Raw genomic sequence first — 17,235 nt, forward strand, 5'->3', positions numbered from 1 at the left:
TCTCATGCCGTCCCAGTCCTTCCAGTATCGCTTCGTGGCTACGCTCAGTGCTCCCAGTTCCCCTCCCACTGCTCCCAGTGCCACTCCCTGGCTCTCCACCAGTGCTCCCAGTTCCCCTCCCACTGCTCCCTTGCTCTCCACCAGTGCTCCCAGTTCCCTCCCAATGCACGCGATATAGCTCTCTGGCTTCTCCCTATGTCTTCCCTTCCCAGTATCGCTCCCGCCAGTGCTACCAGCATAATGCACGGGCTCACCCCAGTGTTCCCAGCCCATTCCCAGGCACGGGCAGGTTTCCCGCCTCCCCCCCCGCCGGGAGCCGGGACGGGACAGGGCGCGGGCACGGCCGGCGGCGCGCGCGTGCCCGCCCCGCGTGACGTGCGCGCCGCCGGGGCCGCCCGGCGAGATGAGAGCGGCGCGCGCCGGGCGGGGGCCGGGCCGGTACCGGGCGGGCCCGCGCGCGCGCGCGCGCCAAGCCCGGGGAAGGGCGGGGGGAGCGGCGCGGGGGCGGCCCCGGCCCCGCCCGCCGGATAAAGCCCTGGGCGGCGCGCGCGGTGGGCAGAGCGCAGCGGGCGGGGGGCGGGAGAGCTTTCCCGGCGGCGCGCTCCCCTCCGCCTGCCCTCGGCGGGACTCTAGCGGCAGCGGCGGCAGCAGCAGCAGCAGCGACGGGGGGCATGCGGGGCCGCGGGGCGCCGCGCCGCAGCGGCGGCGGCGAGCACATGGCATAGCCGGGGGACGGCGGCGAGCGCCGGGCCGGCGTCACAGCGGGTCCGGCGGGGCGAGCGCGGCTCTCTGCATGTGGCAAGTGAGGAGGCGAGCCAGGGAGCGCGGCGGCACCGGCGAGCACCCGGCGGCGCGGTCCTGAGCCGCCCGCCCGCCATGGATTGCAGCCTCCTGCGGACCCTCGTGAGCCGATACGTGAGTACCGCCGGTGCCGCTCGCTCCGGGGCGCGGGGGCAGCCCCCGCCGTGGCCCCGGGTCGCAGGAGGGGCTCGGTCAGGAGTTGGGCGGTCCCGTGACCGGCCCGGCGGCCGGGGAGCCTCGGGGCCGCCGCACGTGATGCCCCGTGCGAGCGGGGATGCAGCAGCGGCGGCACCGGGTGTCGTGCGCTCCCCGCAGCCCGGCCGCCCCACGGGACTGTCCTTCGCTGAACCTCAGCGGCTTGACCTGAGAGTACAGTGTCCGTAGTTAGCAGGGCAGATAAAACCTCTAGCTCTCCAGCTTTTTTCTGCTTTCTGGTTTGTTTTTTTTTTTTTTTTTGACATGTTTGCTTTTGGTTTGTTTTTTCCCTTTCTGTTACCTATATTGTTTCAGTCAAGCGACTTTTTTGTGGAATTGTCTAATTTAAGTATACTGACGACTGGGCAGAACGATCCCAAGTTTTTGTAGGTGTGCGCAGTAAGATTCAAACGAGCCAGACTTGAGAGCGCTCCGGGGAAAGACGGCTGATGTGGTTTGTTGGTCAGCGTGTGAAAACCCACCCGCATCGCCTGGGAGGGCAACTCGGCAGCGCATTAGAGTGGGGTCCAAGTGTAGGCTGAGGTGCGTCAGTGAGCGCGGCTCCAGTTCCATGGAACGCCTAATAAATGCTCAGGATAATGGTTTAAGTAGATTAGCAGAATGCCTGTAAGTGTGGGGCTTAGTACAAGTCATGGGGACCACCAATACCAGGAAATGGTGAATTTCTGCTTTTGGGTATAGAGGTAACTTTGAAAAGATAGGGAGAGATAATAGGAATTTTCGAATACAAATAGCTTTTCTTTCTGTGCAGGAAGTACTTTTGTTTTGGTCAGAGCACTCAAGTTTTCTCACGGTAAATACACTTAGTTTTGTGTGTGCCAAGAGCTGTGTCCACCTACAGGTGGAGGCTACAGGCTGAAGTCTGTCTTTTTGAAGTATAAACAAAGAAAAGTAGTAGAGATGAAAAATTATACTCTTTTTTCTTCTGGTTTACAATAGGATATGTGTGGGATGGGGAGAGAGTGGAGAGGTGAGTATAGAAAGCAACTATGTGTATATGGATCTTTAGAAAGTGGTCCTAAGAACAGAAAGAGACTACTCCAAATAATGTGTAGCAACAGTAATAATGAGGTATAAGAGAGATAATGATCTCTATGGATATAAAGATGAGGTGAGTTGTGCCGAGGTCTGTTTGGAAAGAGGTTGGATCACTTCGGGTGCAGAGATCTGTTAGTGCTGATCTAACTGTTGGATTTAGTTTAAGTATTCTTTCTTTGTGTGTGCTCACCTCTGGAGCCTGTACAAATGTGTGTTCATTCTGCACAGAGCGAGCACACTGTTAAATCTCTTCTGCATAACGTTGTTGCTAATCTCTTTCAAAGTAGGCTTAAGCATCAAATATGATGTAAGTGGGCTTGAGAGCAGCTGCAGTAAAGGTACATGAGAAGACAGCATGTTGAAAGTGAAGGGCTTGAGCTCTTGAATTGTGAACTGTCACCACCCTCCTGCTCTGCCGATGAGACTAACGCAGCAGTCTAAAAGATAAATGGAACATTATTATATCCCATGTGAAGAAGGCTTCCTATTGCCTAGGTCACACTACCTTCTGTATTGTGTGTATGGCTAGGATAGTCCATGCTGCCTTGTGTATTTTCACCTGTTGCTTTTTGTTATTTTGCTTTCACTCAGTGTCTTAAATTCGAAGCCTTTCTTCCACTGAAAGGTAATTTTAAGGACAAGGTGCTGTAAGTAAATTTGTGTTCAATTCAGTAAGACCACTGAGATCTGGCAACCTTCTGTCTGTGTTGCATGGTTTTTCTAGTCTTTTTCATATCTCCATGGTTCAACTACTTTTGTGCATCTATAGCAGTGAAAATTAAAAGTACTAGTTTTAGTTGGTTGCTGGGCCCGAAGCTGACTGCTCTGCATGAGTAGCAGATGTACATGTCAGGGGCATCACTCCAGAATTGTTCACCAAAGCTCTGTACACACCAGCCAGGCACAGATGTAGATGTGCTTGCCACTTTCCAAACTACTTTTAATATGGGAGACAAGGCACTGACTATTGTGTGGGAGAGCTGGAGGGGATAGTTACATCTTGTGTTTATTCCAAAGTAAGCTTAAGCTTGTGTTTAGTTGAACTTTATACAAAAACTTTTTCTTGATCAGGGTCTTAGAACTAGGAATTTTTGTTCTGCAAGTCTTGTGGACTTGTTCAACTGCCGGTCCTTCCTAAAGAAGGCTGGTCTCTGGATTATGCTGAGAACCTTGGCTGATGCATCTGGAGATGCTGGGTTAATTGGGAGCTCTTGTGGTACAGTCTCAGGAAAACAAACAGTTATGATATGATGGACTAATGGAAACTTCTAATAGGATGGTTTTTAACAGTTCTGTGTCATTACTTTTCTTTCTTGGTCCTGTCTGTTGTAGGTCATAAAGGCATAAGTTAAATACTAGGGGGTTTGTTTGATTGGGAAGATCCCTCCCAATCCTTTTTCCTTAACTGGACATTTTCTGTCCTGAAGCAGTGCAAAATTGGTGCACATATTTCCAAAGCTCTGTGGAAGAATAGTAATGACCGTGTGCTGTCAGCTTCCTGGTTAGCATTTTCAAATATTTGCTGTTTTACCTGCATTGAATGACCTTTTTCTATCTTCAAGGCATTGAAGAGTTTAGTGATGTTGGTTGAATAAAATCTCTGTTCAGCATGCTAGTCATACTGTATTTCATACCTCTTCACCAAGGGATGTTGTAGTCACTTAGAAGTACAAGAGGGAATTGTCTTTATCTTACTTGTTTAATTGACATTCTTTTGTTCCCCCTCTTTAGATCATCCTGCAAATTTTGGGTTATTTTCATTTCACGTCTTGCTTCCTGTAGCCATACTCAATTTACAGGACTGATGGTGAAAAATAACTTCTTTACAGAAAAGGTGTTTGTTTCACTGCAGTACAGCTGACATGAAGTTCAGTTTTCCATATCCTTTGTGATCTTTCAAGCTGATAAACAGTGTTGTAATTTTCTAATTTGTGTCTGTTGAGGTTTATCTGTGCATTTTACTGCTTTAGAATGTGTATGAATTACATTAGAGGCATCTTCAAGTAATAAAATAGAAATAAAGCCTAATATACAGCTTTGTTTCTACATGGAATCATAGGAAATGAATGTCTTCTACATTAATACAAATAAGATCTATTTTGACACCAAAAATTATTATTATTTCCCAAATAATGCAAATAATGGCGGTGTGTGGGTAGTATGAACTTTACTTGATGGGACTATACTTTTTGTCACATACTCCATAAAAATATAACCTTTTTTCTAGATGTTGCTTTTGCATCAGACAAAATGCTTCTCTGTCTTCTCCATGGATTCCCCAGAGGATATGTGCTACCCCAGGGAGGGCAGCTGCATAGACAGAAAATACAGAATTAGCATGGGGTATCCTGTAAGTGTCATGCAGAACCTGCTTAGTAACAACAGAAACTTGTTAGCTTAATATTAAGCAGTGCACTATTTAGGGGGAAAAAAACCGGATACGATGGCAATTAAAACTGCCTCTATACAAGATTAACTTCTATTTTGTAGTTAAATTATTTGGGACATTGTGATGACACATTAAGTGGTCTGTTCTGCCCGTTATTAATGTAGCTGCTTTAGTTTTCTATCATCACTTATTTTTTGCTGGTGAGAGGACTTCTGAAGTCTGTCCTCATCATAGTTGAAAGTTGATTAATAATATTTAAACAGGTTTTGGTGACATCTCTCACAAAATGAACACTTTCCTTAATAAAACATGGGCGTATGTCTTATGTAGTTGTTTATATCTGAACATGGATTTGGATATCTCTGAATATTGTTGATTTGAATGTGTCTGGGAAGATGTTGCTCTTCAGCATATGCCTGTTTGGACACTAAATGGTTGCTGAACATCTTGCAGCCTATGGTGACAGTCTGCTCTGTGTTTATAAGACAGCTGGCACTGGGCACTAAAAGCTCCTGCCCAGGCTGATGGCTTTAGGTTGTAAAGTAAATGCTACTGGGTCAGAGGTCTGTATTACTGAGGAGTTTTGCCTGTATTGTGTAGTATATTTAGAGATCTTGCTACTTTACTGCTTCTCCTCTGTCAGACTCTCCTGTTACTTCAGGATTACAAATCTGGATCTTAAGTATTTGTTACTTGTGTAAGTATCTCTAAATGCATGTAGTAGCAGGTAAAACATGTTTCCAGAAGGAACAGTGATTTACTACAGCTTTGGTCTCTGGGGAGCTGCTGGCCTATTACTTGTGCAGGTATTTCTGAAAAATCTTTTTTGGGAGGCTAGAATAAATTGAGTTTACAAATGGAAGCGCTGTTTTTCACTTTTGTAGAAGTGGGTTAACTTTAATCGTAGTTTGAGAAGACATTTGACTAGCCTAACCAGGAAGTTATGGTGGGGATTTTTAGCAAGTTCTTAACTAAGTTTCATGCCAGCCTGTGACTTTTTGTCATTGACTTAGATGATTTTGTTGCTTTTGATTTGCATGATAATTCTAAAACTGTTTTCTGATTAGATTTCCTAAGCACTTTGCTTGTGTATGTAGTCTTTAGTAGACATAAATTAATATTGAACTTGAGTTTATTTATTTATTTATCTAAATTTTATGTAGTAGAGGTTGATAACTGCTTTGACCTGAAAGTTAGTGAAATTGTAAGCCTTGGTGCTTTACAGTTATTTGTGCCTTAAAGGACAATCCATTTGTCAAGTGTTTCAGATGACCTAATGTTTTTAATCTAAATTTAGTTAATTCTTTTGAGGGTGTTTGGTTCTTGCTTTTGCTTCTGAATTTATTCAGCCTACTTTGCACTCCCGCAGATGAGTATTAAACTGGTGTAATCTATGTTTCTTAGTCAAGGTTCCTGATAAGCAGTTTTCTTCCTTGTCAAGTAAGTCAAAAGTGTTGTGTTATGTTTTAAGTTCAGAGGTATAATTTGACAAAATCAGAAGCTGTTTTAAGCTTTATATAAACATTTTTCTATGACAGACCTTTTCTGCTAGCTGTACTGAGTGTACAAAAGATGCTCTCTGTAGGATCTGTGTATGTATTCATGGGTCAACAATTAGTAACTTGAAGCTCATAAGGGTTTGTGTCTATTCCTGATATGTAGTCCATTTTTGTTATCTCTTGTGCAAGTCTGTGTGTCACAATGCTTTTTTTGAAACTTGAGATGCTTCCCATCTCTTAGCTCTGCTTCACTGCAGGTACCACCAGTTCTTCCTGCTGTGGAAGGTTCAACAGAGGGCATCAAACAGCATGAATAACTTTTGAATTTCTGTTTCCCCAAGCACCATTGCTTTGTTATTTGCCTAATTGCCTTTTTCTCTTATTTTTTGGGGGTGTGGGGGGGGCATGCACCAACTCTATGGAGTGCTTCCTGCTGGCTTTTCAGCAAGTTGTTTTAAAAAGGCAAAAAGTTTCAAAGCTTTACTTAGAAGTTAATTTTGTTGAATGTGGCTGACAGAATTTGTCACTCCTGCAAATTTAGCTCTTCAAACTGGTAGTGAGTCTTGTGTTCATTCTGGTTTGTAATGTACTCTAAAGATATTTCAGTATTATCTGATGCTCAAAAAGCCCCAAGGTACTCTCCCTTCCCCCATCAATTATTTACTGCTGAAGGGCAATAAACATAGAGAATTGCATGAGCTCTGTTTTTTCCCCTCCCCCCACCCCATCAATTGACTGATTTACACAAGTAAAACAACTTCCTTTTTCTTTTGAGAATAAACAAATGAAAATAGGCCATTGCGTATGTAAAACAGTTAACTTACAGGAAGTCAGTGTACATATTACATGCTGGTTGCTATTGACTACAAAATATTACTCATCTGCACTCATCAGACGTTCTGTGATAGTAGGAAACATTGTTTTTGGAGCATCTAAATTGTAGAACTGTTTCAATGACTTAAAATAGATTGAGAAGTTTTGATCTTTTTTTAGCATCAAAAATCCAAAAACTGTATAGTTGCTTTTGTCTCTTGATAACATGTTGTTTGATTTAAAAAAAGTTAATATTGTTCCTCTTCTATGCGCTTTCTCAAGCACCACTGAGTATCAGTTCTGCAAGCAGGAAGCCTTTTGAAAATTATTTTGGGGAATGGAAAGTACCACATAGCACATTTATAGCTTAACATCTCTGATCACTGTTTCTCATTGAATTTTTTCTTCTGTCATACAGTAGTGGTTGAAACAAGAAAAGTGACAAGATGGAATGGGATTTTCTAATGAGTCTGCTTTTTAAACCCCCAACACTTAGAAAACAGTGACTGGGCTGACAAGTAAAGCATTCCGCAGATACCATGGCTGGCTACTGTTTGTGGTGTTGAGATGGGCATAAAACGTAGTCCATCTAACTAGGCTGAAGTGTGACTAGAAATCTGTCGTGGTTTCTGAGGTGCTCCAATGGGATTTACAGTGCGGTGCCTGCTGCATGTCATGTGCAGGTGTGTCAGGGAGCAGAAACAAGGGAAAACCGTGTTGCAGAGAAGATTGAGCAGATGTTTTAGAACCTGTTATGCAACTGAATTCAACTTTACTGGGTTTTTTGGGTTTTTTTTTGTTGCTGATGTTTGAGAAAAACAGCCTGCCTCTCCTCTTAGAAGTCTTTTAGACAGTTGATATTTTTTTCCAGAATAATTCTGCTTATTCTAGTGGTTTACCATTACACAGGATAATGTATTATTTTTATTTGTATAATTGTTGAGGGACATTTCAGCTGAAGTTCATCCATCCTGAGCTGTGAAGCAAAATGACACTGGAACGCTATTATCTTCTCTGCTATAATTACCATGGTAACAGCTGCAGGTAGACAAGACAAACCAGGGATTCTTATTCTATCTCATATGTACACAAGCTGTTTTTCTTCCCTCTCCGTAATGACTCTGAGAAGCCTGTGGCACAGACTCTTTGAGTCATCATTAAAAGTGTTTTATTTGGTTTTTTTTTCAATTTAACTTTGATTTTAATTTTGAAAGTATCGAGTATTTGTGATACTATATTAAAAAATGCACTCTTCTTAGGAAGAAACTGCAGCCTAGCTTGGTATTGTTCTAGGAGACTGAGGAGATGAGCCAGTGACTCTGGAGTTTGTTTGAACATCACAGAAGACCACAGGCTGATATATCACCTAGTTATCTTTGCTGACGTTAATTACTATGTGCATTCATTTCTTCTTGGGACAGGGATGAGAGTACTGTCTACCTTTTCCATAGAGAGAGAAGTTGTAGGGGTACTTTAATGCTTCCAGAGAGCAAAATTACTGTGTCACAGGAAGAAAACTGGGTGTGAACACAAGCCTGTAGTGTCTGTGATTTGGGGTTGGTTTTTTTCTTGTTATCTAAATGTTCTGCATAGCTTCTCCTGATACCACCTATTTCCCTCTTTATTCCTGTCTGCATTCATATGCATTCATGTGTAGATGGGTGCACGTGTGCTTCCTTAGTTCGTGTGCTGTTCATTTAGCAATGTAAAAAATTGTGCCAAGATTTACCAGTGATAAAGATGTGTATTGGTATTTAAAGAAAGGGTCTTCACATGAGCTCTTTTTCTGGTTACTGAGGCATACTGGGAATGTGTTTTTTGGTATGCATCTTATTTGCATTGCCATGGTCGTTACTACTAGCGTGGAAACTTAAGAATTTGGATATTTCATAGAGACGTTTTTCCATTTATTTTGCTCTTCCCTGTAAACTAATTTCCCTTTTTGAAATAGGAGAATCTGTTTCCTTCATCAATCATTAAGCTCATCTAGATACAGGCCAGGGTAAGGGGGGAATAGTGTTTCTTTTGCCTGGTGACACTCACTAATCTCTTTGCTTCAGTCAAAAGAGGATTTCATCTAACCTATTTTGAATAGAGGATTAAGGACAATTAGGCTCTTCCTCTGCTTCACCATTAAGATGGGATGTTGTGAAATCCTCTGAAAAGAACATCTGCTGATGTGCCATTAAAAGTTTTGCAAAATTAATGTTAATAATCAAAATAGTTGTATGCAGAAAAAACCCTTTGTGTATGAAGTACTTGTCTGGAGATAATTGTATGGATGGACTGGGGAGAGGGAGGGAATGCTGAACTGTTTGCCCAGTAGTTTTTTTTGTCTCTAATGCTTCTAGTTTACACTGTGGAGTAGACATGCAGATGAACCAAAATGGATTTTTTGTTATCTGAATTGCATTAGTAACTTGCAGTTCATGCTTAACATTTCACATAGTTTTTCAGTTCTTTTCAAAGTCCTATTAATGAGTTGTTTTCACAAATTATTGTAATGAAGTATGAACACTATCCATTATCTCTGCTTGTATAACTATTTTATGCTAGTTATATTCATTGTAAGTAACATCTCTTGAGATGAATCTGAATCAGCTGTGGCATTTGATGGCTAGCGTGAAACTTCTGTATTTGTCAAGAGGTCATTAGAAAATAAAACTGGAAAATGCTACTGTTGGAACATATGATGTGCATAAGACAGTATAAGGGTTAATGTGAAGGAAAAATGGCTGTGTGTATATTTGAGAAGTTTGGCTAACAATTTTGCAGTATAAATGAAAATATATAAAACCAATAAATATATAAACCAATAAACTGGTTCTATAATTTCTGTCGCTCTATCATGAGGCATGGACATGTATCCTGTGAAGCTACAAAAAGGTAGTTGAGTGACTCTTGCCTCTGAGAAATTGCACTTACAGTATTAATTTCATTACTAGCAGTTTTAGGTAGGTTACTGGAACTCATAGTTTCTTTAGGTCTATTTCCTGCAGACCACTAGAGAGTAGAATCTAATCCTATTTTTGGGATGGTAATGTGTCTGAAGAAGGGCTGTCGAGAAAAAGCTAAAGTCTATTTACTTGGTCTTACTCTTGAGGTGACTGTGAGTCAAATAAACTGTAATTTCCCAGGCTGGCGTTATCCATGGCTCATGAATGAGTGGAGTGTTTGGCTGTGGGATCCCGAAGTTCACTCAAGGAGAATTGGTTCTGTTAAAATGTATCTGGTGTCTTTGCCTTTGGCTTGAGGCTATGGAAACAGAGGGCATGCCAGGCGCTAGATGAGTTTTGGGAATGTGGAGGAAACATTGTTGGGGGATTTGACATCTACTTATTCAGTGATTACTTTTTCAGAGGGGAAAACATTATTTAAAATTTAGCTGCGTGAAAGTTCTTAAAAACCAGGCTGCCATTTAATCTTACTATAAAATATGCCTTTTATCATGTGAAATACAATATGTGTAAAAGAAGTTACTGTAGATGCAAGCTTAAAACAGTTTATTGACTGAATCATGGCTAAAAACATAAACTTTTATGCTGATATTTGCAGAAGTATAATGTAAGTAAGTTCAGGCTAGACATTTTGCTTTGGTTGAAAAGACTCCTTACACTCTAAGTAGATTTTTATAGATTAATGTTAGTCCTTTAGTTTAATACTCAACATTTTTTCTGTAAACAGAATACACTGGCATGCTGTTGTTGTTTATTGGTGTGTTGTGTGTGTGTGTTACAGAACAGCCATAAACTTATTTCTATTAAATTGTGTAGTTCCTTTTTCTTTAATTTTTTTTTTTCCCAGTGGAATTGCACTAACAGTAACCATGATGTTTAGAGTTACCTTAATGTTTCATGTTCTAGGGTTCTCGCCATCAATATGAACTTTGGAGAGCTTAACTCTGATAAATCCAATCTTTTTGCTCACCTAGGCTAAGAAAAAAAAAATCAAAGATTTCTCAGGTAACCTTAAGTATTAAAAACATTTTCAAGTTAATTTAATGTTTAAAATCCAATATAGAGATTTTAAATGTCTTACACTGTTACTTTTTAAAGAATATGTAGTATTTTTATCCCTTTTAACCAGAAATTTTTATCAGATTTTCAATTCCTTAACAAGCAGTTTTCAAGGTTCTAAATAAATGCCCTTTATTTTTGACTTTAAGCTCTTTGTATATTGTTGGTACAACAGATACATAGCTAGTTGAATATAGGGTCAGTAGTTAATATCATGGTGGGGAGGATGGGTCCAGGTGGGCTAAAGCTAGGCTAAGAAATTTAATGACAATTATTGAGCACAACTACACAATTCTTTCACCTTCTAAAGATTAAAAAATAAAACTCAAAACTAAGTTATTGTAACTTTACCTGCAAGTGCTGTGGTGTTGTAAGTCTCCTGAACAATGTTAACTGTCTGCTTGCTATTTACAGATGGCCTAGTTTGGTAGGAGGTGCCTGTGTATTGGCACTAAGAGGGAAGAAATGAAGAGAAAAATGGAAAGAAAGCTCTCCCCTTAGCCCAGAATGGCATGATGGCTTTAAGCTGATTCATGAATATGAATATGTTGACTTCTTGATGCTGTAAGCTTTTCTCTGACATAAGGAGGTTATGTTTCCATACTCGTTGGCTGTAATGACACAGAAGCAGTAGGAAAGCTTCACATGCTTTTGTGGAGCAGTGCACAGTGAGCACAGGCAGGTATAAAGACATGTTTGTAAAGGGAGTCTGGATTGTGGTTTTGCATCTCCTGCCTCTTTGAGCCCAGGAGGTCTCAAATTTAAAAGGCTTATCTTTTTTTCTTAAAGGTTCTTAAGCTTCTGACTTACTTCCTACGAAGTGGTTACCTTGAGTATTTTTACTGTTAGTGATATTTGCTGTAACTTTTTTAAAGACCTTTTATGGCAGCATATAAATAAAAATAAGTTTTACAAAAAATTACTTGATGCTAGATTTTTGCTGGGCATGTAGAATTAAAACATCAGCATTCCTTTGCTGTTTCTTTGCAAACTCTTAAGGTGTTTTAAGATAAAAATAATAACACTTTTATGCAGGCATTTGCTTTCTTAAATATTAAAAATGGTGGCAAAAGCCAAACAAAGTATGCTTGAGTTGTGGTAATAGTTGAGTCATTGAGAGAACTGCAAATACTTGAAAACCTTTAAGGTTAGTAAGGCAGTAGCATCGGCTTTTCTTGCTTTCTCCCTCTGCCTGCAGTCAGATCACTTAATTCTGCTTATAGTGACTATTTATTGCTGCAGAATAGCAGCTGCTAGATTATGTGGCTTGTAGCTGATCCTTGACAGTATATGATAAAGGAGAAAAGTGCTACTGCACTGTCAAATTCCTAGTTGTTTTGGAGATGTGGAGTGGAAAAGGAGGAATGCGGTCTTTCCAGCCCTGTGGATTGGAGCACAGGGTGCTTCCCACCTGGCACTGGGCAGTTAGGTCAGTACAGGAGTGAAAAAGCATGGCTGTGGGGCTGCTGGCTGCAGGCAGCTGCATCTTGTCACTTCTTCCTTAAACTGATTAAAAGTGTGGTCAGGACTTCCCTTCAGTTTCCTGCAGTGTGTGGAAAAGACCAAAGCAGAGGTGTTAAGCGAGCTGAGACAGTGGTGTGTAGCTCCTGGAGTCTTGCAAGAGCTGTCAGAAGGGACTCTGGCTGCACAGACAGGTTTGTGCTTTCTTTTCCTCTCCAGATGTGCTGTCGGCTTGTTCATAGAGACATCTGTTTCACTTTGCTGAGTGACAAACCACTGGGCAGTGACTGTGTGGGTGCATTCCTGGAGAGGCAAATCTGTTCCTCTGGGTTTGAAGATGAAATGGATGAAGCAATAGCAAATTTTGCTATGAGGGAAGGAGTGCTGCCAAGAGCCAGAGTTCTCTAGGTAGTGCTTCTAACTGGAATGAAGTGACATCCCTGAGTGCTGATGGATGAGTCAGGGGCTGATTTGGCAAGATGCTGACATCCATGGAACACTGCCTTGTTTTGTGAGTAGCAGCTGGCACCAGAAGAGAAGTTAATTGGGAGAGGGGTGGGAGTTAACAGTTTGTGTAAATGTCAAGAAGCTTGACGATTTATAGAATGAGGAGAAGTATGTGGGGGACTACTGGAGGGAATGTTACTTAAAAATAAGCCAACCGGGAAATAACTCCACCTTTTTCTCTCCAGACTAACTCCCTGCATGGTCTTGTAGCGCTTGTGTCATACGATTTGACCTTCCTTATGTTCTAAGTGCAGTCAAAATGTAATGATGTGTGGCAGAAATGAACAGCCCTTAAATGCCTGATGTTTCCTCCTGTGTTTATGAGAACATATTTTATAGAAATGAAGATGCCAGTGCAGGAATACTTCAAGATTGTGAAAGTCTATAGCACAGGCGCCTATGGGAGACAGGTATCTTTGGTTTAATGTGAAGACTAGTGTCAAATGCTTAAAAATCAAGGTTTTCTTTGCAAGACAAGGTGTACACAATCTATTTCATAATGATATTTGGAATGAATTAATTCTGAAAATCATTACTTAGACTCAGCATTTTTAAAACAAGCAACAGAAAATATTTGTTAATATTATCCTAGTCTGAAAAAAGCTTCATGCTCTTTACCTCTCAATAAAAAGTGGCAAGAGGATCTGGAGAGATCCCTTCTAACCTGCATTGCTCTAATTCTAAAATAAGAACTAGTGGCTTCTGCTTAATTTAAAGGAGAAAATATCTTGCCTCTTTTGCAGCCATCTTGGTTTTAATCTCTGGGCCTATGGTAGCAATAAGACATTCTAAAGTTTAAAACAGACTCTGTGGATAAAGCTGCATAACACCCTTGAGTGATAACTTGGAGTCTCCACAGCAGTAATTAGACTGTGTGGTGCCTTTGTCCATTTGTGCTTTAAGATCACTACAACAGAGGTTCACAACAACTTCCCTGTGTTTATCTGCTCAGTGAAAACTACTGTAGGTGGAACTGAGGCATTCACAGCTGTGCACCTGACCAGGCTAAAGTATTTCTCCTGGTTCCTACTCTTCTAGTTAAAGAAAAATTATTGCAGTCAGCTTATACATGGTTGTTAACATCATCCCCTGCTTTCTTTGACTCATGTGTCAATTACAAAACCTTTTTCCTTCAAAGATGTGTTTTTCTCAAAGTAGCGAGTAATTTGTTAAGCTCTCTGATTCATGTATCTTAATTCAGATGTTCATAATATCTAAGGAAGTCCTAGCCTGATGCTATTGAGTAGCTAGGTGGAGAGATAGCTGTGGATGGGAAACTCTTTGAGAACTACATGCCTATATTTTAATTTGGAGCTGGTGTTGTGTAAGTGTGACCTGAGAGGCTGGAAAAGAAAAGCTACTAGACTTTAATTAGTAACAAATAGTGTGAAAATGCTTGTGCCCTTGAGACTTAAGCTGGCCTGTCTCAGCTTTCACGACATGTCACCATGGAGCAATGATGGGTGCATGTGCCCTGAGGAGTTACTCTGGACCTCCATTTAGGTGCTGAAACTACATGTGTTTAGTTTGGGGAATGGTAAAAAGAAAATAGCATCAGCTCTAGACATTGTTATGGAGTTGTTTATGCAAATGCCATTAATATAGAAAAAATACTGGATCACGGTAATGGGCATGTAACAGTAAGCTGTTCTTGAAAGACTTGCTGGGTTACGAGATGACAAGTTTTGGAAAGTATCTCAGGCCTTAAGTTGAGGAAGAGGTGGTGAAAAGTATTTGACTGTTAGGAAGGAAAATATGAAAGTAAAACCTCCTTGATCTCAGTGTAGTTGACATGTTCTCTTAAAATAATTTGGGCTAATGCAATGGGTTTCTGTGTCTCTTTTAAAATACCAGAGAGAGAAGAATGGTGAAAGAATATTCCATAGAAGACTGGGAGTCCTTGGCTGAAAGAGAAACTTGAGTACTTGATATCATGTGCTTGAAGTCACGTGTTGTAATGTGTCCTTCTGTGGTTTCTGAGCAGGGAGAGCAGGCTATAAATACTTTGCTGTTCTCCACTTATGTGGTCAGTTGAAGCTTGATTGAACTTTTATTTAGAACTTGACCACTAAATTGGCAAATTAAGCCAGCTTTCCTGCTTCTGATTTGAGTTTACCCTTAAAAAAAAAGGCAAAGTGAATCTACCTGTTCCTGCTAAGTGTTTTAAATTGGGATGCACTCTTTAAGAGGCATGTTCTAAAAGAGGATCTGAAAGTTTTGGTAGACACTATTCCAGGAGGAAGATTTTTTCTTCTCTTTGGAGCAGACTTTTGAAGAATTAATGATACTCCTTTGGAAAGGCTGAGTCCAGTACAATCCATTTACATAAAACAGTCTTTGCTAAAAATGTTTATTTTTATTAGCAAATGTGTTAAAACATTTGATCTTATTTTGCACTGTTCCATTGTGGCCATAAAGGCAATGTTTCCATTAGCCTTTAAAATACTGGAGACATTCCTGGAAGGGCTTAATTCTGAGCCTAAGCTCAGAATAGATACCAGAAAGTATACAACCCTTGCTCTGGAGGGTATCTCTCAGCCTCACTTGGCTTGCTGAAGCTCTGTTTGTCCAGCTTTTGCTTCCTCTGCAGATGGTTCAGGATGTTCTGTTTTCCCATGTGCTATGTCAGAATAATGAATTAATCTTTAAGTCCAGATGCATCCTATTCCAGTGCCTCAACTTCCCTTTAGTGTTGCCTCAGGTAATCTTACTATGGTTCCTGCTTTTTCTGTAAAGGCTTTCTTGAAAGATATTTTTCTGCTCAGATTTCCTGGTTCATTGTTCCATGCTTATTATCCTCTTTGAGCCCAGTTTGAGGGTCTCTCTGCAGTTCTTTGCCCACCTTGTCTATCTCCTTGTATGTATCCCATTGAGAAGTTACAGGAGACAACACAGTGAACTCCAAATGAGTTCTTGTGGCCTGACAGAAACACTTTCCTCCTCCTTCCTTCCCACAGTCTGCTCTGGGTCATCTGATCCCCAGCTGACCAGATCAGCTGTTGCTGTGTGGGGCCTTATACAGGGCGGATAAATTGACCCTTGCTTCCTTTGAAGATCCTACTGCTCTGGGTGTTTGGAAAACTGCAGCCAACAAAGCCTGCTTTTGTTATCACCCTCAAACTGAGCTGAAGCATATGACTGAACGGATTATGCCACACCAGGTTACTAAATATATTTTTGCATGGCACTCTTACACTGAAAAGAAAAACACAATGATAGCTATCTCCAGTAATGACAGGAGTACCTTCTTTTAGTGGACATCAGTGCCAGAGCTTTATTTTAGTACCTTCAAAGTCATTACTACAGAAAACAGTGCTGCAGCTGTCTTGGCAAGCTGTGCTAGGAAGAAGTGCAGTTCCTAATTTAGTGTGTATCTGATTGATGCATTTGAAAGTGGCAATTCAGCCTGGCAGCAAAAGAGGATGGAAAGCTGGTGCTGAGCACAGTAGGGTTTAGCTTATGGTAGCTCAGGGCTACTTTATTCTGTACAAAAGGGAATTGTTAGTGTGCTCACCCTGTGCCCTCAGAAATGGTTTGCAGGATGGTCAGTGCTGCAGCCTGGCCGCTTGTTGCTGGAAGGACTTGGAAAATAAAGGTATATTTTGAAATAGGTGCCTTGCTGTCTTTGAGGCTTTGGAACTTGGACTGGCCTACTGTCTGTGAAGCAAGCTTTATACCTGGAAGAACCACCTGAAAATCCATAATAATGGCATTGCATAAATTCCCAACCAGCATGTCCAGGTCTGGTTTAGATTTTGGGTTATCTAAATAATGATCTGATGCTTAGGCTAGGAAACTTTTTTGAGGACACTGGTTGCCATTGGATCACATAAAATAAAATTAAAATCTAGAAGCTTGTTCTTACAGGCACATGGTTTGCAGGAGCAGTGATATATGAAGCTGTCTTGTAGCAGTTTTATAGAGACAGCAAGAGCCTGAGGGAAGCATGTTCCTTTGGCCTCTTACTAGAGATTCACAGGGAAAAATGGTTGCATTGCAGTGTGTGCTGAGGCCTGCCAAACCCCAGGAATTGTGGTTTTTGCTGCAGTGCAAGATGTGTCTCCTTGATGGCAATAAATCTGGAAGTTGCAGTGGGATTGCTGAGTGATTATTATTCTGGGTGCCCATTGCTTTGACACATGGCTGTATGACTACAACCAGGACAACTGTGTAAAAAGCTTGGTGAAAAAACAGATTTAATATAAGCTGAAACTTTCCTTGCATGACAGAGGATGGGCTATTCACGGAAAGTGTGTTATGTTAAGGCTCCTGCATTCTTCACCTTATGGCTTTTTTTGTAGACATAACACACCTAGTTAGGTTTGTTAGGTTTTCTGTTCTGCAGATAGAAAAGTTTTTGGCAGAGGAGGACAGATACTTCCATTGCTTGCATGGAGTTGGTAAACACTTGTGACCTTTCCAGGTTTGTAACGTACACCAGTGGAAAGTGTTGGCTCTCTTTTTGCTTCATGAAAAATGTTTTCTTAAATTTTTT

General features: G+C 41.2%; 1 protein-coding gene across 7 annotated transcripts in view; it reads left to right on the forward strand.

Annotated features, from left to right (window-relative positions):
• Nucleotides 1–786: 786 nt before the first annotated feature.
• The window catches only part of ATP11A (ATPase phospholipid transporting 11A), a 115,483-nt gene continuing 99,034 nt past the window's right edge, over nt 787–17,235 (forward strand). For all 7 annotated transcript variants that reach the window (XM_058849100.1, XM_058849108.1, XM_058849116.1 and 4 more), the window contains exon 1: nt 787–915. In XM_058849100.1, coding sequence (XP_058705083.1) covers nt 877–915 — 39 coding nt within the window. In that variant the 5' untranslated portion in view covers nt 787–876. The remainder of the gene's footprint in view (nt 916–17,235) is intronic.

The sequence above is a fragment of the Poecile atricapillus genome, chromosome 1, assembly GCF_030490865.1.
Source record: "Poecile atricapillus isolate bPoeAtr1 chromosome 1, bPoeAtr1.hap1, whole genome shotgun sequence".
Classification (NCBI taxonomy): Eukaryota; Metazoa; Chordata; class Aves; order Passeriformes; family Paridae; genus Poecile; species Poecile atricapillus.